The sequence below is a fragment of the Eptatretus burgeri genome, chromosome 2 (assembly GCF_056783735.1).
Source record: "Eptatretus burgeri isolate ZD-2024b chromosome 2, Ebu_testis_v1, whole genome shotgun sequence".
NCBI classification, from domain to species: domain Eukaryota; kingdom Metazoa; phylum Chordata; class Myxini; order Myxiniformes; family Myxinidae; genus Eptatretus; species Eptatretus burgeri.
This window is the reverse complement of record NC_140962.1, coordinates 127,856,760-127,884,725: the sequence shown is the minus strand read 5'-3', so window position 1 is coordinate 127,884,725 and position 27,966 is coordinate 127,856,760. Positions and strand designations below refer to the sequence as shown.

Sequence of the window (27,966 nt, the reverse complement as noted above, 5' to 3'; positions counted from 1 at the left end):
TGCATCAGCTGCTCCTTGTTGCCTCTGCCCTTGGATGGCTCTTCACTCACGGTTGGTGTGTGACTGTGAGACGTTCTTCTTCTTGAGGAACAGTGCAGAGCGCAAGTTGCCACGAGCCCCAGCAAAGTGAGGAAGCCAGAGATAACATGCCAACTCTCGAGGTGGGAATGCCCAAGTGGAACATCCCACAGAGGTACACACTACACTAACAGGACCTATACATGACTAGGTTAAGGAACTTTCACCTCAAGCATCTTCTCTCCTCTCTCTTTACACCCCTCGATCTCGTCCCTTTGGATGCACAAAAGAGCATTATTCCTTATTGGCAACCCCATTTTCCTTTGGCACAACACCACCCCCCCCCAATTGCACTACACCACATCTCCCACTTCCACACCTAAGACACCAGCATTCCTCCCTCCTTCCTCCCCATAAGCGTGCTGGGTTGCGTTGGTCTGCTGACTGCGCCAGGTATTGTGAGGCCTCTTATCCGCATCTGCTCTCTTTCTCTCTGGGCTATATCTAATCTTCCGTGTGTGTGTGTGTGTGTGTGTGTGTGTGTGTGTGTGTGTGTGTGTGTGTGTGTGTGTAATGGCATCTGTCAAAGTTTGAAGTTAAGATCGTAGAAGATATAATGGGATAAGTCTGCTCTGTGTCTGCTTTAGTAAAATTGCTTGCCTTTTTCCACACACCACAAATTCCTTGCTATCATTTGCTGTACATACGAATAAACCCAATTTACTGTGCCACACACCTTTCCTCACTTGATTATAAATAAATGCTTATATAGAAATGTTGCCAGTCTTGTTTTCATCTTTTCCTTCATTGGTCCTGCATGATTCGTATTCTAGCTTTGCCGGGATGTTATCCCCCAACGATCTGTTTTCGAGCCGGTACGTTCTTGGCAGTTACGCTCGGTTGCACCTGATCCAGTAAGGTGATCCGGTTTGATCAAGGTGTACCGAGGGCATGTCCCCCAGTAATTAAACCACGTGAGCATTAGATAAATGGTATCAGAAAGAGGACCCTTAGTCACGTGGTCGATTTATTGTAGATTAATGACCCGCCATGTCACAAAGTTATTTGTGTGCGACGGCCTGCAATTCCAGAGAGTCTTGTGGGAATCCGAGGTAGGTCTTCTCGCCCCCCTTATGGTCTTGTCGCCCTCGACCCCGGATCCTGTGGGGGTAGATGGAGGAATTTCATAGTAAAGGTAGGATTGCATAGAGTTGCTTGGTTCATGGACATATAGGAGATATCTCGATGTAATTTTAGTAGGGAATCTGTGAGCTTAAGTGTTACTTGTCACCACATGGGGGGTGGTGCTGTGTTAATTTGGTGGGGTCAAAGACTAATTTGTCCCAGTATGTGATTACCCCCGTGACCTTTTCCTACGTTTTTGCACTTACAAGCCAGCAAAAAGAAGAATTACCTTTATATAACAACAACAATAACAACAACAGAAACCGAGCCACCAAGCAGGCAGAAATCATGCCTTCTTGCTTCGTGCCAAAAAGCCACGCCCTAAAGCTGATGATTGATCGGTGGACGTCAGAAGGTTCGGCGGTGACGTGAGTGATGAGATGGTGGTTGGAAGAGAAGGACAATACAGTTGCTTCTCCTCGACAGGATCTAGAAGGCTGCACAATTCTCATGTTCGTGCTGAGTGAATTTTCCCGCATGCGAGAGCAAGACATGAGACATTGACTGTTCGGCTGAGCCATGGAGTGTGTACTTTCCTGAGTAAGGAAGGAGAGTGTGCAGAAATTGTCTCATCATGTGGGCGATCGTTGTGAACAGACTGTGTGCAAGAGAGGAATGGTCTGCATCCTTGCTCGAGAAAAGAAGCCGCACTGCGGTTTCTGTGCCTTGGCATTGGGTATTGCTGTCTGAATTACTTCACGTATGTTTGCTCGCCCAGAGAGTGTCTTGGCGCTATTTTGGGGCGGTTTGCCACGAGAGACAACGCGTTTCGATCATCAAGTCCTAAAAGATCACTTCTGGATCCGAAGCTAAGTGCCGGGAGAAAGGGAGGTTTTTCTTTGATTTAATCTTTTCCCTTTGTCAGTTTTTGTGTCTGAGTACGGAGGCACCTCAAATAGGAAATTACATTTAGTTTACTTCATGTTCTGTTTTTTGTTATTACACCTTGAATTGTTCCAATTGTAAATATTTGATTTTCATTAAAAACCCACATTTAAGTTGCTTGTATCTGTTGTGCGTTCGACTATAAAGCCCTTGTGCTACCGTCCTGGTGAACGCCTCTGGTACATCCTAACTGTTAACCATCCCGTGTGCAGGCGGCTGGACAGTGTGGCTTTCCGCAGCAGGATGTCGCTGCTTACTTTTTACTCTGCACTCTGGCTGCTGACGTCACCCCTATCCGAGCTAGCATTCCCCATAACTATTAAGGAGAAGCCTCACCTGCCTTCACCCTTTTGGTGCCATGACTGAAACGTGGCACACCTACCCATATCCCCAGGATGCTTGGCTCACATTCTAAACTTCTCTGCCCCTCTTGGCTACTGATTGGCTTGGGCTCGGCATACCTGACATTGATATGCCGTTCATTTTGAAATTTAGTACTTTTAGCCCCACCCCCAGCCCCTCATTGAACTCTTGCACCAAATTAAAAGTCTGCAGATTTCTTTCGCACCAACACAGGAACGGTATCCATTCTAAAAATAGCTGGATCCCAGCTAACTATATCTCACTCCTCCCAGGTTCTCTTGGCAGGGAATTGTTCCCTCCACATTCATTCCTTCACACAATTTCACACAACACACTCACACCTCATCACACTCAAACCCCATGTACTTCTTTCACACACATTCATTCCCGTGCACGAGAGAGATGATGGTGTCATTCCCTGGTTATTTCATTCCCACTAACTCACTCGTGCTTTCCCCAACATCCCTTTACCAAAAGTACATCACGTTTTAACTCGATGTTGCTAATATAATGACGTTCCCTCTAAGTTTCACCCATCTCTAATCCGAGCCCCCTAATTTGACTGAAACCCTGCTAGGGGTTACTTGGTGTTGCCCCCAGTGCCTGCGTGGCTTGAGTGACCCAAAGGGGATCCTCCACCACCTAAAAGCTTTATGTCCCCCATTTCTACATCCCTTCTCACCACACCCTCTCAATGCTTCCCACTCACACTACCTCATAAATGCTTCACCCTCACCCCACCCTCTCAAACCTACCCCTGCAACCCATACACATAAACCTACAACCATACCCCACACACTCAATCCTCCCCCCTCGCCCCCCTCCAAGCCTCACCTTGTCCCCACAAAGCCTCCCCCACCATCCTGCACCTTTCCAATGCTTTCTTCCCCCCCCCCCACCTATCTCCAACTGTGTGGACCTCAAACATCCAAGGTCCCCAACCTAAAGGCCCGGTCACACCTTGACGTTTTAGCCAACGTATGCCGATTTTTGAATTTTTTTTCTAAAACGCTGGCACACGTTGAATACGTTATGGGTAAGTTTTGATAACATTGAGAGCACGCTGAAAAACACTGCCATACGTCGTTGTACGTTGGCTTTAAACCTTGTACTTTTTGGTTGTCCTCAAATTTTTTCATGCTTGAAATTTCACGACATATGCCGGCGTATGACTCGCACGTTCCGCTACGCTGGCCACAAGTTGTATGCACGCACGGTCTGCGATCGTTGACAGACATCAACACATGCTACTTGTAAGTTAATCATAAGTTGAGACACGCCAAGGTAATGTTTAGCGTACCCGAAACTTATTTCTAACCTATGATTAACGTGTTGTTGGCACGTTACGCGATCGTTGCCAGACATCGACAGACGTTACTTTTAAGTTACTCATAGGCTGAAAGACGTCGGTATAATGGATCGTCCTTGCGTCAGTGTCCACGGCCACGGCCAGGACACTTATTTGCAGCATTCTTCATACTTTTCTTCGGCATGACGAGGATGTTCACACTTCGATGTCGAGCTTGGCTATGATTCCAATTGTCCATCGGCAGCGTCTATTTAAAATAGTCGAGTTTGAGCGTTTTAACACGTTCAGAAGAAACGCTTCAAATTTCCAAACCCCAGCGTCAAAAAACAAAGGCGAGTGACAGCACTTTAAATCGTTCATTGTAAACAATGAAAATAGGTGAGTGGTACCGTTTAAAAGTCGTTGAGTGTAAAAAAAATCCAATTGTTGAGCGCAAGCGTCTACTTTCAATAGTGGAGATGGAGCCATTTAAATCGTTGAGTTTATCATTTAAATCGTTAAATCGTTAAACGCAAGGACGATCCATCATAACCCACACCCTCCCCCTCACACTCACCTACTACTGCCAACATGAACAAACTACTACTAATACTAATACTAATACTAATACTGTTACTGCTGACATTGACATCGACTCAAAAAGGACTCGAAAACACTGTTGGGTTCCCCTTTTATGAGCAGCATTGTTATATACCAATTCCCAAAATCGCTGGGAACACGTCTTTATATGGCAGTTGTAAGCTAGAAACACGTTAATTTATTTTTTTTTGTCGACCGGAAGACGTCATTGGAATACGTCTACATACGTCGATGTGTGTTGGGACTACGTAAAGAATTGGTTCAAAGCACGTCAAACATAAGTTAGAAATAAGTTTCGCGTAAAAAAGACATTACCGCGACGTGTTTCGACTTATGAGTAGCTTATCAGTAGCCTTTGTGGACGTGTGTAAGCGTCCACATATCGTGTGTAAAACTTATCCCCATCGCTTGCGGAACGTGTGTCATACGCCGAGTACGTCGTAAAATTTTGAACATGTTTAAAATTTTTTGACGTACTCTACTTACTACGATGTATGATAGCATACTTTAGCGTTCTACTCACGTATACCAAACTTACTCATACCGTATTTGACGTGCCCCAACGTTTTAGACACATTTTTCTTAGGTCGGCATACGCTGGCAAGATCGCCAAGGCGTGACCGCGATGTTGACACTTCCATTTCCACGGCAGTTATGATTCGAATCGTTGTGCGTCAGCCTTTTAATAGGCTACGTCACGACATCGTCGGCGATGCGTGCAACGCGCTATGCCTAAGTTAGACTATCGCTGGGCATCGGTTGTGTAGGCCGACAACAGGTTCAGCATTCGTTGGTATAAGTTATCTATAACACAACGAAACGTTCTGTGTCCGTTACCAATGCGTTATACATAAGACCAAGTCACTATGAATACGTCCGAATCTTTAAAAAAAAACATCAAAAGTTCAACGTAAGCCAGCGTTTTACATACATTTTAATACGTTGCCATCGCTGGCTAAAACGTCAAGGTGTGACCGAGCCTTAACCTGACAGATATCTCAATCCAGGCCACTGCCGATAAACCAGACATCATCTGTTTAACAGAATCCATCCTCCTACAGGACATCCCTGATGCCTTCATGTCTCTCCCCGATTATTGTCTCCTCTGATTATATTGGCCTGAACCATGCCCCAGTGGTGGAGTTGCACTTTACATCAACAACTCAATTTCTCACTGCCCTTGTACTGATCTTACATCTCCAAACCCCCAGGAATACCTCTGCCTGTGACTTCCCCTCCACTCCCAAGTCTTGTTCACCTGTGTTGTACCATCCTCTGAAGATGAAGATTCAATGTGTGTGTATGTGTATGTGTGTATGTATGTATGTATGTATGTATGTATGTATGTATGTATGTATGTATGTATGTATGTATATATTTATATTTGTATATATATATATATATATATATATATATATATATATATATATCTCTCTCTCTCTCTCTCTCTCTCTCTCTCTCTCTCTCTCTCTCTCTCTCTCTCTCTCTCTCTCTCTCTCTCTCTCTCTCTCTCTCTCTCTCTCTCTATCTCTCTCTCTACATTGGACAAACTTTTAACCACTCATCCAACTCTCTCTTCCTCATATGTGGTGATTTCAATTGTCACCATCCAAATTGGCTGGGTGTTGGTACCTCTTTCACCAACCTTGCACTTCAGTAAGGCTGGTGAGAGAGGTACCAACGATATTTATTGGGCAAACCACATTTCAAAGTACACCTCCAAAGTGAGCTGCTGACTGGGCATCTACCATCATACAAAGTCCTTCTTTTGCACACCTGAGCTCGTATCCACCTACAAGGCTTTCATTCGCAACATGCTGGAGTACCATTTTCCTCTCTAGACTGGCTCCCCTGCCTCACATCTTTCCTCCATGGAAACCAAGTCCTTCAAGATTATTGAAATCACCCACGATGAAGCTGAGTCTATGGGGTTATCACTTTGCCATTGCAGACAGATCGGTGGTCTCTCTGTCTTCTACCACCTCCTTTCTGGTCTTGTGCCCTCTGCTCTTCCATGCTTTGTCCTCCCCAGGATTCTGCAGTGCACAAATGGTCCACCATCAACCCCCTTCTGATGAAATTACCTAAATCCAGAATCACTACTCAACTCCACTTTTCCTTCCTGTGGACCCAACTTTCACATTCTCTTCAATCTCGTTCTTCCCTCCAGGTCTTAATGACAGCTGTTCACCACCATCTCAGATTGTCCCCAATCCTAAAGAATGATCTTTTCTACCCAGTTAAAACGCCACCACCCCACTCCAATCCATCCTCCTTCCAACTTTCCAGTTTTCCCTTCTGCGAGTTCCCTTCTGCATTCATCTTGTCAAACCCAATGCACCCTCTCCTCCGCATAATCTTCACCACATTCAATGTTTGTCCAAGTTTCCCTCGATGTTGGCCTACAGCTATGTTGTTGGTGCTTTCCCACTCTATCGACTGTTCATTTTATCCTGTTGTATCCTGATCCATTCAGTGTACTTATACTCGCTCTTCCACGAGCCTCGACTATGTACTGTATTGAAAAATATGTATATATATATATATATATATATATATATATATATATATATATATATATATATATATATATATATATATATACATATATACATATATATATACACATATATACATATATATATATATATATATATATATATATATATATATATATATATATATATATATATATATATATATATATATATATATATTTCAAAACTTAAGTTTCACAATCTCAATGCCTATGCAACAGATTCATTGTTATTCAGTATTAAGAGGGGCCTTTTTCCATTTTTCAGATGTAAAGGCCCTGTCACACCTTGACGATTTAGCCAGTGTATGCCGACATATGAAAAATTTGTCTAAAACGCTGACACACGTCGATATACGTATGGGTAAGTTTTGTATACGTTAAGAGCATGCTGGCATACGTCATAGTACGCTGGCTAAAACGTCGTAGTATGCTGGCATACGTCGTAGTACGCCGAGCTGTTAGACAAATTTTCCATGCTTGAAATTTTTTGACGTATGCCAGCGAATGACTCACACGTTCCGCATAACGCTGGCCATAAGTTGTAGGCACGTTATGTGATCGTTGACACACGTCGACACACGTTACTTGTAAGTTACTAATAAGTCGAAACACGTCGAGGTAATGTTTAGCATATCCGAAACTTATTTCTAACCTATGAGTAACGTGTTGTAGGCACGTTACACGATCATTGACACACGTCGACACACGTTACTTGGAAGTTACTCATAAGTCGAAACACGTCAAGGTAATGGTTAGTATCAGTGTTCCAGACTCCCTGTTTTTTACTTAAGATTTCGTAAGTATATTGATGACTTCCGTCATCTGTTTGTGTGTTTGTTTGTGTGGGTGTTTGTGTGTTTGTGTGTTTGTTTGTAGGCATGATAACTCGAGAACGGAAGAAGCTACCAATGTCAAGTTACACCACGTGATTCAGGACGGTGATGGCTAGTGCTGATTAGATTTTGGTCAAAATCGGTCAAAGGTCAAGGTCACAGTGAGGTCAAACATTCGATTTTTGATGGTTTTGTACAGAATCATCGTAGAAACTTCTGGTTTGCGTCGCTACCTTCTCTAGAGACAGCTTTTATTAGACAAGGTTAGAGGTCAAGTTGACGATTTCGTAAGTACCAGTCTATGACTGCTTGTTTTTATTTATTTATTTTCTTCGGTATGACGGTGATGTTAACACTTCGATTTCTAGTGTGGTTATAATATAATGTAATGAATAGGCTGCTGCTCAACGATTTTAATCATAACCACACTAGAAATCGAAGTGTCAACATCACCGTCATAACGAAGAAAAAAATATATATAAAAAAACCAGGGAGTCTGGAACACTGACGTGAACCATGACCTCAACGTGTTTCGACTTATTTTTTCGTAACTTACAAGTAACGTGTGTCGACGTGTGTCAACGATCGCGTAACGTGCCTACAACTTATGGCCAGCGTATGCGGAACGTGTGTCATATGCCGAGTACGTCGAGAAATTTTCAACATGCTGAAAATTTGTCGACGTACTCGGCATACTACGACGTATGCCAGCGTGCTCTTCACGTATACAAAACTTACCCATAACGTATTCGACGTGTGCCAGCTTGGTTCGGCAAATTTTTCATACGTCGGCATACGCTGGCTAAAACGTCAAGGTGTGACAGCGGCTTCACACTTCGATGTCTAGTGCAGTTATGATTTGAATCGTCGAGCCGCAGCCTATGAATAGCCTACGCCACGTGATCGTCGGCGATACGCTGCCGCGCTATGCATAAGTTAGACTATCGTTGGGCATAGGTTGTGAACGCTGACAACACGCTCAGAATTTGTTGGTATAAGTTATCTATATGTGATTGAAACGTTCTGTGTACGTTATGCATACGTCCATCACGTTATTATACGCCCAAAACTTAAAAAAAAAACATCAATACTTCAGCATACGCCAGCGTTTTACATAAATTTTGATAGCGAACGAAGTGAGCTTAATACTTAACACGTGCATGTGAGAGAATAGGAAACAACAACAACAACAACACAATAGCTCTGGCTATTTGGAATCCGTGTCGTTAGCTATGACTTTTTGCTTCCGGTTGTTGTTAAACACTGTGCGGTGTATAAACACGATCGGGTTTTATTTCTATCTTGTGAATATTACTTAACGCGTGTACATGAGAAAATAGGAAACAACAAAAACAACACAATACCCTGGCAATTGTGAATCCGTGTCATTAGCTATGACCCTTTTGCTTCCGTTTTTTTTTTTTGCTTCTTTTTTTTTTTTTTTTGTTTCCGGTTTTTCTCATGGGGAATGATGCATGCCAGGAGATCATGACCAGAAGTGTTTATTTATTTATTCAATTATTTTTTTCCCCAAAGTTAATTTTATACTTCCAAAAGTGATTTTTTCATGATAGGAAGTGTTTATTTTGTATCGAACATTACCGGGAGTGATTTTGAAACAATTTCCAGAACTTTTAATTTTTTTTATTCTTGACCAGAAGTGATCGTTTATTTATTTATTCAATTATTTTTTCCCAAAGTTAATTTTAATAAAGATATCTCCCGCATTATCAAAAAATATTTTTAAATCATTATTTACATTATTTGTTCGCTGATCCCGAATCCAGGCCGAAGTAACTGGAAATTGCGTCAAAATCATCAGCTGTGTGGCGCTTACATGTCCCACGGTATAGTTGGCAAGTATACAGTTGTGAACAAGTTTTATGTAAAGTCAGAAGCGAATGTAAGAAGAATTCTACGTTCACTTCTCGGCTTTGCCTATTCCCTATTACCTTGCCATACGCTGGCTAAAACGTCATGGTGTGACAGCCCCTTAACATTCTTCAAATGAAAAACTTTAATATTATTTATACAACATCGAGGCTTGTGGAAGATCACAGAAACAAAAGGGTTAAAAGGGAAATACAGTATGCAGTGCTGATCGAGGGGCAGTCAGGTGATTGAACAAAACAAGAAAAGGAAATATCGAACAAGAGAAAAAGGGAGGAGAGGGATACAGGGGAGGAAGCACAGTAATCTCTTAGTAAGAGCATTGGATGAAGTAGGATCAGTGGTGGTAAAAATTATTGTGGGTATGAATGGCCATGGGGGGGGGTAGGAAATGGTGGTTCATCACCTGCATCAATCCCTCATGTTGAATGCATTTATTTTTTTGTATACAGGGTCAAGGCTTGTGGAAGAACTATAACACTGAACAAATCAGGATGCAACAGAACAAAAGGAACAGTAGAGAGAGGGAGGAAACACCAACAGCAGAGTTAAAGGACCAAATAGAGGGAGACTTGGACACACAATGGGTGTGAATAGGAATGGGTGGCTGGAAGGACACACAGGGTGGACAGGGTGGATACAGAAGGAAACTCTCAGGAAGGGAAATCTGGAAGGAATAAGGCTTTAGGTGGGTTAATGAGGGTAGAAAAGGTCATTGTTTTGGATTGGGGATGATCTGAGATGGAAGTGAACAGCTGTCTTCAAGACATGGAGGGAAGAATAATATTGAAGGGAATGTGGAAGTTGGTTCCACAGGCAGGGAAAAAACAAGAGGAAAGAATGAGCGTTTGGAAGGCATTGGTAAGCCTGGATATTGGGAATTAGCCAAGGGTGGAGGAGGGTTTTGAATAAATGGTTTTGTCCTGGAGGAGCTGGAAGGATCAGAAGGTTGAGAGAGCAGAGGAAGGTAGAATGTAGCAGGAGTTGTTAAAAACAACAGACAGGACCTCAACCTGTCTGCAGTTTGAAAACAACAGACCTTGTGCCTTGGTAACATTATGGAAGGTGAAAATAATGATGAAAACTTGATTTCACAGAATCAAGGAGAGACAGATGTGATGCTCAGAACCAGCAAAAAATGGAGAGCAGGACTCAATTGAGTGATGCATGGGCAAAGACCTTGTTCAATGAATAGTTCTGATATATCAATGAATTATTGAGAACAACTCAGAATCCCCGGCTTCAGCTGGCTTTGGGGCCAGCTTTGCTGTGTAACTGTCAGTCAGTAGAGGCTATGACAGCCAACAAGCAAAGAATGCAGAGATGGATGCCAGACTCTGTTAAATGCCTGGGATATCTACAGAGAGACGGTCCTGGCATCTTGTTTGAGACATCCATAGTTTCATGTTTGATTGACCAAAAATGAATTCAAATTGATTGTCAGAAACCAAGTTGTTTGAAAATACGAAAAGGTTTACATTGTGAGTGATGAGTGATTCCATTACTTTATAAGTAAAGAAATGTCTCCTGGTCTATAATGCAAAGGATCAGTTGAAGCACCCTTCTTGGAATTAAGAGTGATGTTAGTGGACTGCCAGGCAATTGGGAGAAGCTAAATGAGGACAAGCTGAAGAGAGCAGACCAACGATAAGCAAGAGCAGCCGAGCAGGATTTGAGAATGCGGGCATTGATGCACCATGTTGCAAAGTTGCCAATGAAGTGTCAAGTCTGGAGAGAAATAATTTCTTTTCTAATTCTGCTGTGAAAGACACAAGGTCAATATGGCAGTGATTTGTGGTGGGTTTGTTGGTAACAGTGATCAGAGCATGATGAGTTGAACACGAGATTTGCAGGCACACACAATTGTGACATTCCACCCTGTCTCAAGCAGAATTTGAGGTGTGGAAATTTGAGGACAGTTAGGAAATGGAAGTGGAGCATACATTTGTCAAAGACTTGAGAAGGCACCACTTGGACATTGAGGAAGGAAACTGTAAGTTGGAGAGTTGATCCACAAGATGAGCAAGATGATGTTCTCACTTGCCTCAGGATGGGCACACATGCTGTAAGCTTTACAGAGTGACCAAAAGTTGTCCTCAGTTGGGTTAGTATTCCACAAGGTGAAAAAGCAAGTTGCAGCCTTGCCACAGGATTCCATGTAACAGGGCTGACACCAAGTGGGTGTTTGCGACCCAAAAGTTCTCAAATAATATCATAAGGGGGGTATTTCGGCATTACAAAGTTATCTGGCTTTAATTTTCAATAATGAATGTTGAATTTTTCTTCTATTTCTGTGTCATTCCTTCATATATATTCAGTGTTTTTCATATCCTAAGTGCATTGCCCTAATTTTACATATTGTACGTTTTGTATGATAAGAATGAAATTTTTTTGGTGTTGAGTGTTACATTACTCAACTAGAGTTTACCTGTAATTTGTATATCATTAACGATAAATGAAGTACTCATGTGCTACATGCCCAACTTACCATGGAATTAATTCCCATGTCAATAATCCCAAGTGCTTTTGCTAATATACAAATGAAGAGGGTCCAGATGTACAGAGGGTCCAGATGTACAGAGGGTCCAGAGGTATAAAAAAAACCCTCAGGCAGCATTAATTTATTGTGCAGCCATGAACACTGGCAATAATGTGAGTTCTCTGATGGTGATTCAACCATTTGAGATCGCACTCGCATCGCTTTTATTTTTTTTAGCAATAGTTACGACGACAGGAAATGTTATCGTGCTTCTGGCTATCATACGAGCAAAGCATTTGATATCAACAATTAGAAAAATATTTATCAGTTCTCTCGCTTGTGCAGATCTGATCACAGGTGCGTTTGTCATGCCAGTTGATACTTATCGTATAATGTCTGGTTCATGGAATTTGGGTCAAATTTTATGCGACGTATTTAACGCAGTGTCAATAATCAGTGGTGTCGCGAGTTTGGCAACATTATGCTTTATCGCCATTGATCGTTATGTGGCCATCACAGCACCGCTTCGTTACATCGCCCTTATTACTCATCGTTGTGCGGTTGTCCTCGTTGTTAGCGGGTGGATTGTCTCGGGACTCCTCTCCTTCCCAGCAATATGGACTTCTTGGTGGAACTCAGACCATCCTCTAGCGAAAGAATGCTACAATGACCCGACTTGCTGTGATTTCATTACAAGTAAATCCTACGCAGTTGTTTGTGTCACAGTTGCTTTTTACATTCCACTTGGTGTCATGATCATTGTCTACTCTCGCGTGTTGAGAGAAGCTGAACGGCAGGTAAGGACATTCATTGTTTGGATTATGGCTTTCCCTTTTCCTGCATGCAAAGTAAAAATCAATCCTCTTTTGTACACATCAATGTAATATTAATAATGATGAGATATGGTATCCGTCCTAAAAAGGATTATAGTTACTAGGGCAATGTTTTCACTAACGCCATAGTTTACCACATTTTATTTTAATTTTTTTATTTGGATATCACATCTGAGTCTGCCTGTACGACAATATTTTTTTCTTATTGAATCATTGAAAACTTGTGTCTGGTGGTGGATAAATAAAACTACATGTGCAATAAGTCACCAAAGTACGTGAAAACTTTCCAAAGGCACTTTGTGTTAGAGTCCTTTTCAATGAAACATAAACAAAATTTTTAATGAACCATAATCAACAATCTTCAAACAAGATGATCAAAATTGTCCAAGACATCAACATATTATTTTCAAAGAATAAATACCACAATCACTCATGTATATCCCACGATCGTATATAATATGCAGCGCACTTTTAAGATAAAATTATCAGGAAAATACAAGTTTATATTTTAACCTGCATCCCAAAAATTAACTACAGCAGAAATGAACTCTCGCGCAGGACTGGAAATGTGATTTCAAAAGCAGTGTTTTACTGATCGATGGAGAGTCATTTTAGAAGGAGTTTCAATTCGCACATCTGATGACTTCTGACCTGTATGAAACACAATATGATGAACGTTGAACCTCACATGTTGAATGTACCGAACAACTCTTACTGAGTGATATGAGACCTCCATTGGATTAACACAGTAAGAGCTCTTAGAAACTCTCAAATCTTGAATGAGTCATTAGCTTATGGTAATTCTGAAGCATTCTATTATGCTGCAATGCATGTGTTAATCCACTCGCTTATTTTGCTGCTATGGTAGTGCATAAGTTTTAAAGTTTAGATAAAAGTTTTTAAAGCAAACTAATCTTATAAATATTTTCAAGTGTCTCTGTGTACGTACGTTTGTACATTATACTTTCACGTCCAACCGTAGCACCAAGAGCCTCCAAATTTTTGAAGTAGGTACTTCAGAATCTGGGCAAGGTTGTAAGCCCCAAATGTTGACCTAACCATCCGTTTAGAGGCCACCAACGGCTGCTATAAAGTATATATTGGCATGCGGTGTCAGGTAGTGCTGCCGCCAACCCACAGGCAAAAGGTAACCACCATGAGGCCAATAATGCAATAGCTTTTCAATGTCCAACATGTCCCGAAACTAGTGCTGGGAAAAGCTCACCCAGCCAGGCAGAGGCGGGTGGAGCTGTGAGGCTTCTGTGAGTGTATTATAACTGAACAATATTAATTCTACTGTCCAAATACTTTTTATTCAGAACAAAAACTATTCTTTCAATGTTACAGAAGATATCCCATAATTCACTGTATTTTAAAGATGGTGACACCCAGTAATGGAGGTTGGTCTTGTGTCTGTGCAAGAAATCTGAAGAAATAGAGCTTTCACTTTAATTCTCATGGATAATACGCACCACAATTTATGATCAGATATTTCTGGGAAAAAATGCTGGTTATTCACAAGTGATTATGGTGTGTATATGTAATTAGTCATGAAATTATGAGTATCTCTGCTTTGGTAATGAATGCGCCACATTTTTTTTTCATTTACTCTCCCGGTCAAAAGTTTTAGAACACCCCCATTTTTCAGTTTTTACTGAAATTTAAGAAGTTCAAGTCCAGTGAATAACCTAAAATAGTACAAAGCTAAGCGTTAAACTGCCAGAGGTAAAAAAAAAAAGAAAGAAAAAGTTTAGGTTACGAAAAACTGAAAAATAATGTAACTTTCAGAGTTGTAAAAAAAGGCCCTTTTCAGAGAACAAGTAATGGGTTAGCAACTGCAACTCTTCTGCAGAAATGGAAGTAAATTAAGCCTTGAAAGTTGATGCAAACAATTCCTATAGGTGTCCCAGCTTTTGTTGATTAGTTACAAACCCTCTCTCTGTAGCAGTGTTGGAACAGTCTGTGTTGCTACACCCCTGAAGCATTATTTGAACAATATTGCACTTCAGGAAGTAGTTAGTATATTGCTATCATAATGCCGAGAAAAAGACAATTAACAATGGAAGACAAACAGACTATTATAACTCTTAAAATTGTCGGTCTTTCGTTTCGAGAAATAGCAAAGAAGCCAAGGTGTCAGTGAGTAGAGTTTCCTAGACCATCAAAAGGCACTTGGAAAATGGAGGAAACTCTGACAGGAAGAGATCTGGCAGATCCAAAGCCACAACACAATCAGAAAACAAGTTTCAGAGTGTCAACAGCTTGCGCGATAGGTGGCTTACAGGACAGCAGCTTCAAGCACAGCTTAACACTGTTGAAGTAAGGAAGTCTCAGTTTCAACTGTGAAGAGAAGACTTCGAGCTGAGGTTGGACAGGTCGAGTGGCAGGAAGAAAGCCATTGCTAAGATGGCAAAATAAGAAAATGAGGCTTTCCAGGGAAATGAAGCACTGCCCGTGGACTACTAAATACTGGAAGAAGGTCTTATGGACCGATAAATCAAAATTTGAAATCTTCGGTTCATCACACAGGGTTTTTGTACTTTGTACGCTGTCGAGTGGGCAAAAGGAAGGTTGATCAGTGTGTGACACCAACTGTCAAACATGGAGGAGGAAGCGTGATGATCTGGGGCTTTTTTGCTGGATCCAGAGTTGGCGATTTGCACAGAGTGACTGGCACCCTGAACCAAAAGGGCTACCACAGCATTTTGCAGTGCCATGCAATACCCTCTGGTCTACACCTAGTTGGTTAGTAGTTCATCCTGCAGTAAGATAACGACCCAAAACATACTTCTAGGCTATGTCAGAACTACCTTCGAAGAAAAGAACAAGACGGTAGGCTAGAAATCATGGAATGGCCAGCACAGTCTCCAGACTTAAACCCCATCGAGCTGGTTTGGGATGAACTGGGCAAAAGGGTGAAAGCAAAGCAACTGACAAGTGCAACACATTTGTGAGAACTTCTGCAACAGTGTTAGGAAGAACTTTTGGAACAATATTTGATTTCCATTGTTGAAAGAATGCCATGAGTATGTTCGGCTGTTACATCCGCAAAAGGTGGCTACTTTGATGAGTCAAACATTTAGATTAAATTTTGTTCAACAAAACGATTCCATGATTTCTTTTTTATCAGCAATTGTTTATTTGTTCTACACTTTAATTTGAGAGTACATTGAAACATGAAACTGCTTAAATTTCAGTAAAAACTGGAAAAATGGGGGTGTTCTAAAACCTTTGACTGGTAGTGTATGCATCCCACAAAATAATTTGTATGTTACACTTTCCTGCCATAAAATATATACCATACGGTGAATGACAGTAATTTTGCAAATCGCTTAATGCAGTATATTTTATAAGGGGTGTTGCAGTGATTTCCGATGCAATAGAGAAAATATTTCAGTTTAAGAGTGCAGTCTTGTAAAGACAGTATAACTTATGAAGCTGCTACAAATATAATGACCCGACCCGACTTGAAGCTGCTACAAATATAACTTATCCAAGCTGCTACAAATAACTTATGAATAAACACATTGTTATTTTCCTACAGTAGTTATATTCTTATTATAGAGAGATTGTGGTTTGGACATATTGAAGCAATGTGAAAATAAAAGCTTTATAAAATATATTTATTGCCTTGGTAATATGGAAGCAAAGAATATAAAACCTTCCAGAAGACAATTTAATATTTGGCCAGTTTTCCTACAGTTATAAAAGAAAAAGCTTCAAAATTACAGGTATACACAGATTCGTGTGTTGAGTTGTGTCTTGCGGTGGTTCAATATAAGCAACTATGCTGTAAGTAACTGTACACGCTAAAACGTTCCAAAGGTATCGTTTCAGTGGTTGTTCGTCTGCGTGCAATGATTTTGGATTCCATTTCTGAAAGATTGTAAAACACTTCCAGAACTGTTGAACTGTTACATATTATTTTCTTGCATTTATCTCAAGCTTGTGAAGGAGCATGTAGGCACATCACATATAGGACAAAGCCATAAGTGTACTTTCATATGAATAAGGAGGACATTTCACAATGAACTAATAAGCACTGTATTTCATTTTATATTGACACTCAAATCGAAAAATTGTAACTACATTAATACACGATGTAAGTTAACTTAGTGTATGCATGAAAAATTCAGCATTTTCATGATAATGTTCTCTCCCAGTTGTTTGAGCACTTATCCAGATCAACAGCAGAAAGAAGTATTATAATTCAGCCAGCGTGAATGAACTCCTTGGCAGATATGCAAGGACCGATACCAAACCCCTAAATTAAAGCTTTGCTGCACAAAGCCATCAGTCGCTATTTGCAGGCAAAGTTGAGGTTGAGTCTGGAGTCGAGGCCAAGAGTATATTAACCCCATGGTCCCTCGGCTCACAGTTCCAAAGTCATACGTTAAGGAAAAAACAAAATCACAGTTACTGTCTTTCAGTGCCATTAACGGAGATGCATAATGCCGAGAAATCACATTTATCGCAATCGGATCACACCATTCAATATTGCCGAAGACATAGAGTAACTTCAGCAAATATATTCCAGCGAATCAATATAATAAGAACTAGAAGGGCATTCGGTAGAGCGCATACCTCCACTCCGTAATGTCTGATCCATGAGAACAGATCTGGCACAATACATTTTCGAGATATTGTCCTATATATCGTTTGTGAGCCCCATCTCTCAATGGTGAAGGACTTTAAAAATTCTCGTAGTCGGATCCGGATTTGGATCTTTACCAAAATCGAATAAATTCGTCAGTGCAACCTTCCCAACATGACCACCAAGTTTCGTCCGAATCCGTCCACTACTTTTTGAGATATCTTGCTTTATGTTGGTTTAGAGCTAACTCTCAATGGTGAAGAATCACTTTAAAATTATCAGATCCAGATGCGGATCTGGATCTTCATAAAAACTGAAACAAGTCTTCCATGTCAGAAACCCAACCTGTCCACTAAGTTTCATCTGAATCCGTCCACAACTTTTTGAGATATCATGTATATATAGTTTTTGGCTCTATCTCTCAATGGTGAAGAATCACTTAAAAAATTATAGTAGCCAGACCCGGATCTTCACCATATTCGAAACAGTTTGTCCTTGTTACATACCCAACCTGTCCACAAAATTTCATGCAGATCCGTCCATAATTTTTTGAGATATCCTGTACAGAAACAAGCAGACAAACAAACAAGCCGGTAGGCGACGAGGGATTCGCTAGGATCGAAGCGCTGGATATGATGCTTTTCATTCTGACTGATCCACCGATGAAGATTCATTGCCAAAACGTATTGGTTCACATACAATTGTTCCTCTGCCTGGCAAGATTTTTCCTATTGCGTATTTTGCCAACTGGCACTCCTCATAAAAAATGATGGTAAATAGACACCCTATTTTTGAAGGACTACCATTTGAAAAATAGTCGGTTTGCTGGTTTGTGCTGTGGAGCCTCGCGTTGCGCGTGCGCGCGCACACGCGCGCACACACACACACACACACACACACACACACACACACACACACACACACACACACACACACACACACACACACACACACACACACACACACACACACACAGGAAAACCCGACAATAAGGGATATCTCGTGAATCCAATAATTGGAGGTGGTGTGTGGGTCGTGGAGTCGTTTTCGGGAAATAAATAAATAATTGGAGGTGGTGTGTGGGTGGGGAATCGTTTTCGGTAAATAAATAAAAATTAAAGGTGCTGTGTGGGTCGTGGAATCGTTTTCGGTAAATAAATAAATAAGTGGAGGTGGTGTGTGGATCATGGAATCGTTTTCATTAAATAAATAAATAATTGGAGGTGGTGTGTGGATGGGGAATTGTTTTCAGTAAATAAATAAATAATTGGAGGTGGTGTGTCGGGAGGAGAATCCGAAATGTTAAATAAATAAATAATTGGAGGTGGTGTGTGGGTGGGGAATCATTTTCGGTAAATAAATTAATTATCGGTTTGCTGGTTTGTGCTGTGGAGCCTCGCGTTGCAGACACACACACACACACACACACACACACACACACACACACACACACACACACACACACACACACACACACACACACACGGAAAACCCGACAATAAGGGATATCTAGCATATATAGCGAATCCAACAAACAAAAACAAGAAGACGTCGTGCAGAGCATGATGCTTGCAAAATCCATAAAACAAATTTGACCTCAAAAATAATTGGTGGTTGAATTCAATGACCAAATATGCAACTCCTCTTCAAATATCAAATCAATCGGATGAAAATTGATAATTTTAGAAATGCGGCCTATGTTGTCTTTTTGGCCGATGTTGACCTTGAAAATAATTGGTGGTTGAATCAGTGACGTGATTTGCAAGTCCTCTTCAAATTTCAAGTCAATGAGATGAAAATTGAGGATTTTAGAAATACCTCCTCAGTTGTTAACCTTGGGCCTATGTTGGCCTTTTGGTTTTTGTTGACCTAAAAAATAATTGGCTGGTTGAATTCAATGACGTGAAATATAAACCCTCTTCAAATTTCAGTTTAATCGGATGAAAATTGAGGATTTTAGAAATCTCACCTAAGTTTTTGACATTTGGCCTATGTTGACCTTTTATTCTACATTGATGTAAAAAAGAATAATTGGCTGGTTGAATTCAGTAACCTGAAATATAAATTCTCTTCAGATTTCAAGTCAATCGGATGAAAATTGAGGATTTTATAAATCTCACCTAAGTTGCTGACATTTGACCAATGTTGACCTTTTGACCTCAAAAACAATAGGCTTCTTCCTTATGACAAACTCTACCATGTGGTAAAATTTCATGAAGATCGGCTTAAAATTGTGACCTGCAAGCGACAGACAGTTAGATAGACCGACAGAGAGACAGAAGAACAAAATTGACTAACCAATATATTTGAAAAATTTTCGATTTTGCAAGTAACAAGAAGAAGATGTTGTGCAGAGCACGATACTTGCAAAATCCATAAAACAAATTTGACCTCAAAAATAATTGTTGGTTGAATTCAATGACCAAATATGCAACTCTTTTTCAAATTTCAAATGAATCAGATGAAAATTGACAATTTTAGAAATTCCGCCTATTTTGACTTTTTGGCCTATGTGAACCTCCAACATAATTGGTGGTTGAATTCAGTGATGTGAAATATATATATATATATATATATATATATATATATATATATATATATATATATATATATATATATATATATATATATATATATATATATATATATATATATATATATATATATATATATATATATATATATATATATATATATATATATATATATATATATATATATATATATATATATATATATATATATATATATATATATATATATATATATATATATATATATATATATATATATATATATATATATATATATATATATATATATATATATATATATATATATATATATATATATATATATATATATATATATATATATATATATATATATATATATATATATATATATATATATATATATATATATATATATATATATATATATATCCTCTTCAAATTTCAAGTCAATCGGATGAAAATTGAGGATTTTAGAAATACCACCTTAGTTGGTGACCTTGGGCCTATGTTTACCTTTTTGCCTATGGCGACCTCAAAAATAATTGGTTGGTTGAATTCAGTAACCTGAAATATAAATCCTCTTCAAATTTCAAGTCAATCAGATGAAAATTGAAGATTTTAGATATACCAACTTAGTTGATGACCTTGGACCTATATTGACCATTTGGTCTACGTTGACTTCAAAAATAATTAGCTTGTTGAATTCATTGACATGAAATATAAATCCTCTTCAAATTTCAGGTCAATCGGATGAAATTTGAGGAATTTAAAATCTCACCGAAGTCGTTGAACTTTAGCCTATGTTGACCTTTGGTCTATGCTCACCTCAAAAATAATTGACTCTTTGAATTCAGTGACCTGAAGTATAAATCATCTTCAATTTTCAAGTCAATCTTATCAAAATTGAGGATTTTAGAAATCTCACCTCAGTTGTGGACCTTTGGCCTATGTTGACCTATTGAGCTTTTGATCTCAAAAACAATAGGCTGCTTCCGCATGACAAATTCTACCATGTGTTGAAGTTTCGTGACGATCGGTTTCGAATTGTGACCTGTAGGTGATTAACAGACAAACAGACAGACAGACTGAATAACAAAATCGACTAACCAATATACTTGAAAAATCTTCGATTTTGCAAGTAACAAACAGATGAAAAGGGGTGAAAACATAACCTCCTTCACCTTCGCTGGCGAAGGTAATAAGGGACAAAGATTAAATACATCTGGGTGTGGATAAAGCACTGTCATGCTTACGAATGCAGAGATTACATAGCCAGTTGGATGGCATGGTCTGCTCCCAAACCTTCTCCATTACATGTGATAGTCGTCCTATGTTTGCCAAAAAGTTTTCAAAACTATGACGTAGAAACAAGACAGGTAGATGCCAAAAACGACCAGTCAAACAATCACACAAGTAAATTATGTGTTGTTAACATACTTCCAAAGGTGGATTAACATTCCATCACAACAGGAATATGATTCAAACCAAAATTAATAATAAACGAAGATAGCAACAAACAATGCAGAGTATACCCTGCAAAACAAACCAAGAGAATAGCAAAACAATGTTTTTACTCTCAATGCAAAAGTTTATTTCTTCCCCAAATACTTTTCCATGTCATCGTCACTAATATGAAACTGTCAAATTCATTCATGGATTACCTTTTTACTTGAGCTGAAAAGATGGCATCCTAGGTTCAAATCTTAAGTTCAAATCCAAATTTCCATGGAATTAATACCAGGTGGGGTTAACTCAGCTTGTCATCCTTCTGAAGTTGGCAAAATGAGTACCAGCCTGCTGGGATGTTTTGTTGTGTGCCCTAATTTAGAATAGTTACACTGTATCCATGCGTGTCATAAGAGGTGACTAAAGGGTTGGTGTCAGGAAGGCCATCCAGCCATAAAAACGTTTCCTCAAAAAGGCAACCATGAGAGAAGATTGTCATGGGATCTGCGAGGCTAACCCCTGCTACAGCAGGGAAAAATAGCCTTAAAATATGTGTCCCCCCCCCCCCCTCAATCTGTCAAGTCGTTCAGGAGAAGAAGATTGTAAAATGTTTATTCTTTGAAAAATCATAGCTGCCAAACCATGTGACCTGTGACATCATAGGTGGAGAGATTTTTTTGTTCCTTATCGATAGGTGATCATACCTGCAAAGTTTTTCCTCAATCTGTTCAGCCATTTTGGAGAGGATTTTTGAAGGTTTTTTTGTTGAAGAAAATTTGGCTGCCGAGCAACATGACTGAAGACGTCATCAATTTATTTACCAATTACAATTTAGCCCTAGATGACCCTCAAAAATTTTCATACTGATTGGATAAAGTATTTGACATATGCAATTATGATGTCATAACATAGACATGTATGATATCATCAAAAAATCACTCTTGTTTCCCATGGGGAATACTTCACAAGTTCCAAGTTTCAATTTTTTCCTTGGAGAAGTTTTGGAGATGCAGAGGTCCAATTTTTTCCCCAGTTTTTCCAACATCGCTGCCACACCATGTGACCTATGACATCATAGTTATCACAAAAACATTGTACATGAGTAGTCACATCTATGGTGAAAATTTCATGAAATTTCTATGGTGAAAACATTATTTAATATTTTTCTTCAATCCAATATGGCCACCAAACCACATGACATCAATTATTCCTTATCACCCTAATATCATCAAGACATGTGGAATAGGTGTGTGAAGTTTCCCGTCAATCTGTCGAGCCATTCTGGAGTAGAACATTTTTGAAGGTTTTTGGGTAAATCCAAGGTGGCTGCCAGACCACATGACCTATGACATCATAGTAATCAAAATGTATTTACCATGGCTAGTCAATAATTTCTGTGCAGTTTTATTTCGATCTCGAAAGCGGTTCTGGAGAAGAAGATATTTTTCCCTCTTTTTAAAAAACAATATGGCTGCCAAATTACATGACGACATTAAAACAATTCTGTCAACCAATCTATCCTGACATGAAACTCACAAATTTACATACTGATCATATGCAGCATTCTATGTGTCGAATTTTGACAGGGATACCACTTCACAGATGATGTCATCGTCACATCATCGTTATTCCCCATGCAGAGTCGATACCAGGTGCCAAGTTTCAATTTTTTCCATGGTGCAGTTTAGGAGATATGGAGGTCTAAAATTTTTCAGTTTTCCAACATGACTGCCACCCCACATGACCTATGACGTCATACTTGTTATTTTAAAAAAATATCTGCATGAGCAGTCGCAGCAGGAATGCTGAAAATTCAATGTCAATTGGATAAGCAGTTGCAGAGAAAACAGAGAAAATTATCATGGATGAACTTACAAATGGACGGACGGACAACCCGAAATCATAATTCCACCGGTGACAAATCCTAGAGGCATAAAAATGCTTTTCATGAAAAATATTATTTCCTTCCTAATTTATTCACTTGTACATATTAATTTGTTTATTTCCTTGTTAATTTATTAACACCCCCCACCCCCACCAATTTTCTTTTTTTCCTGTGAGTTTGCTCCTGTATCCACCTTGTCCACCCCTGTATCCACCTTGTCCACCCCCTGCATCGTCCCAACCCCTCATTCTTCTCCTCACCCCATGTTTGTCTGTCTCCGTCAATCTATTTTGTCCCAAGGCCCTGCTGTTGGTGTTTTTCTTGTCTCTTTCTGCTGTTCCTTTTGTTCTGTTTCGTCATAATCCACTCTGTGTTCTAGCTCTGAAACAAGCTTTGACTTGGAACACAAGCACACACAAACACATCTCGATATTATGCCTCTGCTGCCAAAGTTGCTGGTGGCATGTTTTGGGGTTGTTCATCTGTCAGTACGTCCGTCCATCCATGCTAATTTTCTCTGTTTTCGCTGCAACCGCTTATCCGATTCACAAGAAATTTTCAACATCGGTGCAACTACTCATGTAGAATGTTTTAATTATAATTATGACGTCATACATCACGTGTTGTGGCAGCCATGTTGGAAAAAAGGAAAAACTTTACACCTCTGTATCTCTGAAACCATTTCACGGAAAAAAATTGTAACTTGGCGCATGTGATGTACTCCCTATGCGAAATAAGTGTGATTTTTTTGATGATGTCATAGGTGGCTTCGTTTTGACGTCATAATTTCATACGTCAAACGCTTTATCCGATCAGGGTCAAAATTTGAGGATCATCTCGGGCTAAATTGTATGGGGGGAAAAAAAATTGGTGATGGCATCGGTCACGTGGTTTAGCAGCCATATTGTTTTTAACATAAAAACCTTCAAAATTCTTCTTCACAGAAATGGCTGAACATATCGAGGTGAAACTTTACAGGTATGATTGCCCATCCATGAATAACAAAAATTTCTCCACTTATGACATTATAGGTAACTGGTTTGGCAGCTATGATTTTTTTTGAATAATAAACCTTTGAAAATCTTCTCCAGAACGGCTGGACAGATTGAGGGGAAATTTCACCCACATGTTCCCCAGGCCCTAGGGACACCAGGTTGTTCACAAATAATTAATAGGTTACATCACCTTTATAGAAAATTGGAGTTATTGACTTGTATTCACTGCTAAAGGTTGATGACTTCGTTCAGTCTAAGCAGTGTCCCATAAGCTGTCCAGCTTGAGTGTGTGTGAATACAGTCACAAGTTCAATAAGAAGCAAGAAAAATGATGACGGCATTGTGTCCACCAAGTTATATGATCCACTCGATGCGCGGGTGTCATAAATGTCCAGTGCCCATGGGAATAAGCTGCTCCCTAAAAGGGGTATGATGATAGAAGTCTCGTGGTTAAAAGGAGTGAAAACCTCACTGGAGATAGCGAGCCGCAATCCGGTGTGTGGTATGAAGCTCAATTCATCAAGAGAGCAATGCATTGCTAAATATAGTACTGTAAATGTGCTTTAACTCCAGCGAACTCCCGTGAAACTCAAATCTGTGAGTTATTTTCACGATGGTATAAAATGAGAGCTGCAGGCAGGAAAAGCCAAGAAGGTATTAAAAAAATGGCGAGCTGCGATAACAAAAAGCTTCGTCACCCTCCCATTCCAGCCTTCATCCTCTTGTCACGAGAGGGGGAGGTCCTTGAGAGCTGTAGCAGTGTTGGGAAAAATTATTGGTTCGAAACCAGATAAAAACCACACCTACACTCCTGTCATTGATGGACAACTAAATGGAACAAAGTTCATGATGTAAAAGTACTGACAAGTTGGCACCGATGAAAGGTACACTACACCTTCATCATCTTAAATATCTCTATCATATCTCCTCATAACTTCCTCCTTTCTAATGTAGGCCAACAAAGAAGAGGGGGGAGGGGAGTCAGCGAGGAAAAGAGGGAGGGAAAACCTTGATCGCATTATGGTTGGAACATCCACTCTGAGTCTGGGAGGTTGGAATTTCGAACCGTGATCGAGTCATCCAAAAGACTTTAAAAATGGCATATTTTCCTTCCTTGCTCAAGGCTCAACATTTCAAAGACAAAGCATTGACAATCAACCATAGGTTGGCAACCTTTGTGTAGGCTTGATGGGCCCATTGGCCTCCTCCTGTGTTGTAATTCCTTGTAAGGAAACTCGTTTAGAGAAGGATGGAGAGGAAGCAAAATAACAAAATAATAGTTGCCAAGATATGAAGAAAATAAATGGTAAAGGAGAAAGGTGGGGGGGGGGGGAAGAAGAATTCAGGCCTGTTTGAGTTGTCATTCCAGCAGCCTCGCCCCAGCAAGAGACCACAACGATGACACTTCATCACCACCCTCCCCTCTCTGGAGGTGTTTTCAAACTTCGCCAACAAATGAACTAGAGCAATTCCTGCAACACCTTGAAGCCACACGTTGCTTCAGGTCAGCTCAGATGATACTCAGGAAGAGGAAACGCTTCTGTTCCCCCTCCAATCAACATGTCCCAGTGAGGCTCTCCTCTGCCTCAGTGGCTTCAACACAGACGATGCCTCCAACAGGCGGCCCTCGGAGGGATCACTCCAATCTTCAACGAGGTCGTACAGGCCAGGTCTCTCATCACACAGGCCAGACTGCACATCTTGCGTACATTCCCTCCTATTTCTCTCGCCCTCTTGCCAGCCTAATGCCCATCGCACCCACTCACACTTTCATTTCTTCACCACCATCCTTGTGTTTTTTGTTACTTTTTCTCACCCAAAGAATACAGTTTTTTTTTTTGCACGAGACTGCGTGAGGCCTCGAAAGGGGAATTCAAGGCAGAAGGGGGAATACAAAGCAGAAGGGGAGGAAAAAAAAATAAGAAAAAATATAAGGACGAAAGAAACCCATCTTGAGAACCACAGCAACCGCAGCAAAACGAATGCAATACCCTACCCCCCCCCCCCCCCAAATTAACATAATCCTGGCAGGATGGCCAAGAGTGAGCATACACTCACCTCTAAGCAGTCTCTCCTGGGTTTGAATCTCAGCCCAGCTGTAAACTGTCTTGTTGGACCAATACTCTTGAACAGAGCATTGGAACTGCCAAAGCAGTTTTTCCTTGGCTATTTGGCACAATCTTGGACAGGTCACCACTCCAACCATTTCTTGGAGCACAGATGCGCCACTGATGCTGCGCCCCTTTAGCAATACACTGGTATTCATTTCACCAACCTCAGGAGGATAACAGGCTGAGTCAACCCCACCTGGTGTTAATTCAGCAGCCAACAGGGCTCAAACACAGGGCCCAAGGATCCTAAGCCAGCCACCCCAATCCCAAGCCAGCCACTCTAACCACAAAGCCAACACCAGGCTTGCTGTAAACTGTAATCCCAGGGTTTCACAGGCATGGTTATTCATCAAAGTGTGCTCCGTCTGTTGGATGGCTGTAAACCTGGATGTTACTTTATCCAGCATATAGTTGGTGGGCATTAAAGATTCCACAGTGTCCTTTGTGAAGAGTAGGTGAGCTATTGCCAGCAACCGACCTAAATTTCAAATTCCTGCTCGAACTTATGTGGTGCAGTGCTTCAATGGCAATGCTGTGCCCCCAGCAAATGAATCCACCGGAGCCATATATGTGTTGCACACAAAATAATAATAATAAGTATGAAACTGTCACCTTGGTGTTTTGCAAGCAGGGTATTGAATCAATCTGGTTATATTTCAAATTTATTCGTTTTATCAACCTGACTCGTTTAATTCATTTTACTTTCGTTTTTTAACAAACATTTCAAACGGAGGGATTTTCGGAAGGTGACATACTGTATAGCTCAATGAAACAGCTGACAACGTTTCAAGTATAAATACCATATGGAAGCTGTTTAACAGCACTATTTATTCATGTGCTCATGCATTTGTGTAACTCGTTGCTTTTGTTGTTATCCAGGCCAAGAGAGCCAACACTAACAATCAACGACCTGATACTATCCAAGGTAAAGGCCAGCAGCTGTCTCTTCAGCAACACAATTCCAAAGAGCATCGGGCTCAAAAAGCTTTAGGCCTCATTATGGGAGTTTTCAGTGTTTGTTGGACTCCATTCACAATTGTTTATATAATCAGATGTTTTTGTCTGTTATGTGTCTCTAATAATGTAGTTGTATTTGTAAGTTGGTTTGCTTTTACAAATGCATTGTTCAACCCATTTCTATACTCTCGAAGTCCTGAATTTATGGTGGCTTACAGAAAACTGTATTCAAACAAAACTGTTAATTACCGTGCTTCAAAAACAATCCACACAAATTGTTTTCACGTCCGGATGCACAACGTTTCAGAAAAGAAGATTTAATTTGAAAAGTGTTCGATTGGGAAAGTGTAAAAACAAGTCCTGCAGATACTTTTTGTGTTGTGATTTAACGGAGTCAAGGTATCATCTATTAAATTGTTTACTTGGCGATGATGCTTTGGTTGTATGATGCTTTTTATCGGTGTTATTGGTTCTTTGTCCCTTCCTTGTATATGTATACATTACCTCGGTCCACCAGACTTCTTATAGCATTGGCATTTCCAAGCAGCT

The 27,966-nt window shown here is 40.1% G+C and overlaps 1 protein-coding gene across 2 annotated transcripts; it reads left to right on the top strand.

The window, feature by feature from the left end:
* LOC147033059 (beta-1 adrenergic receptor-like) lies at positions 1 to 27,810 on the top strand. 2 transcript variants are annotated; one of them, XR_015052253.1, is made up of 2 exons: positions 1 to 193; positions 27,340 to 27,446. XR_015052253.1 is itself a non-coding variant. In XM_085859016.1 (2 exons), the coding sequence occupies exons 1-2, from the start codon at positions 12,449 to 12,451 to the stop codon at positions 27,736 to 27,738; spliced, it is 828 nt and encodes a 275-aa protein (XP_085715142.1). In that variant the 5' UTR covers positions 12,434 to 12,448; the 3' UTR covers positions 27,739 to 27,810. The 2 variants fall into 2 exon arrangements, 1 of the variants encoding a protein (XP_085715142.1); XM_085859016.1 differs by lacking the exon at positions 1 to 193 and adding an exon at positions 12,434 to 12,877 and having other exon boundaries at positions 27,340 to 27,810.
* Positions 27,811 to 27,966: the final 156 nt, after the last annotated feature.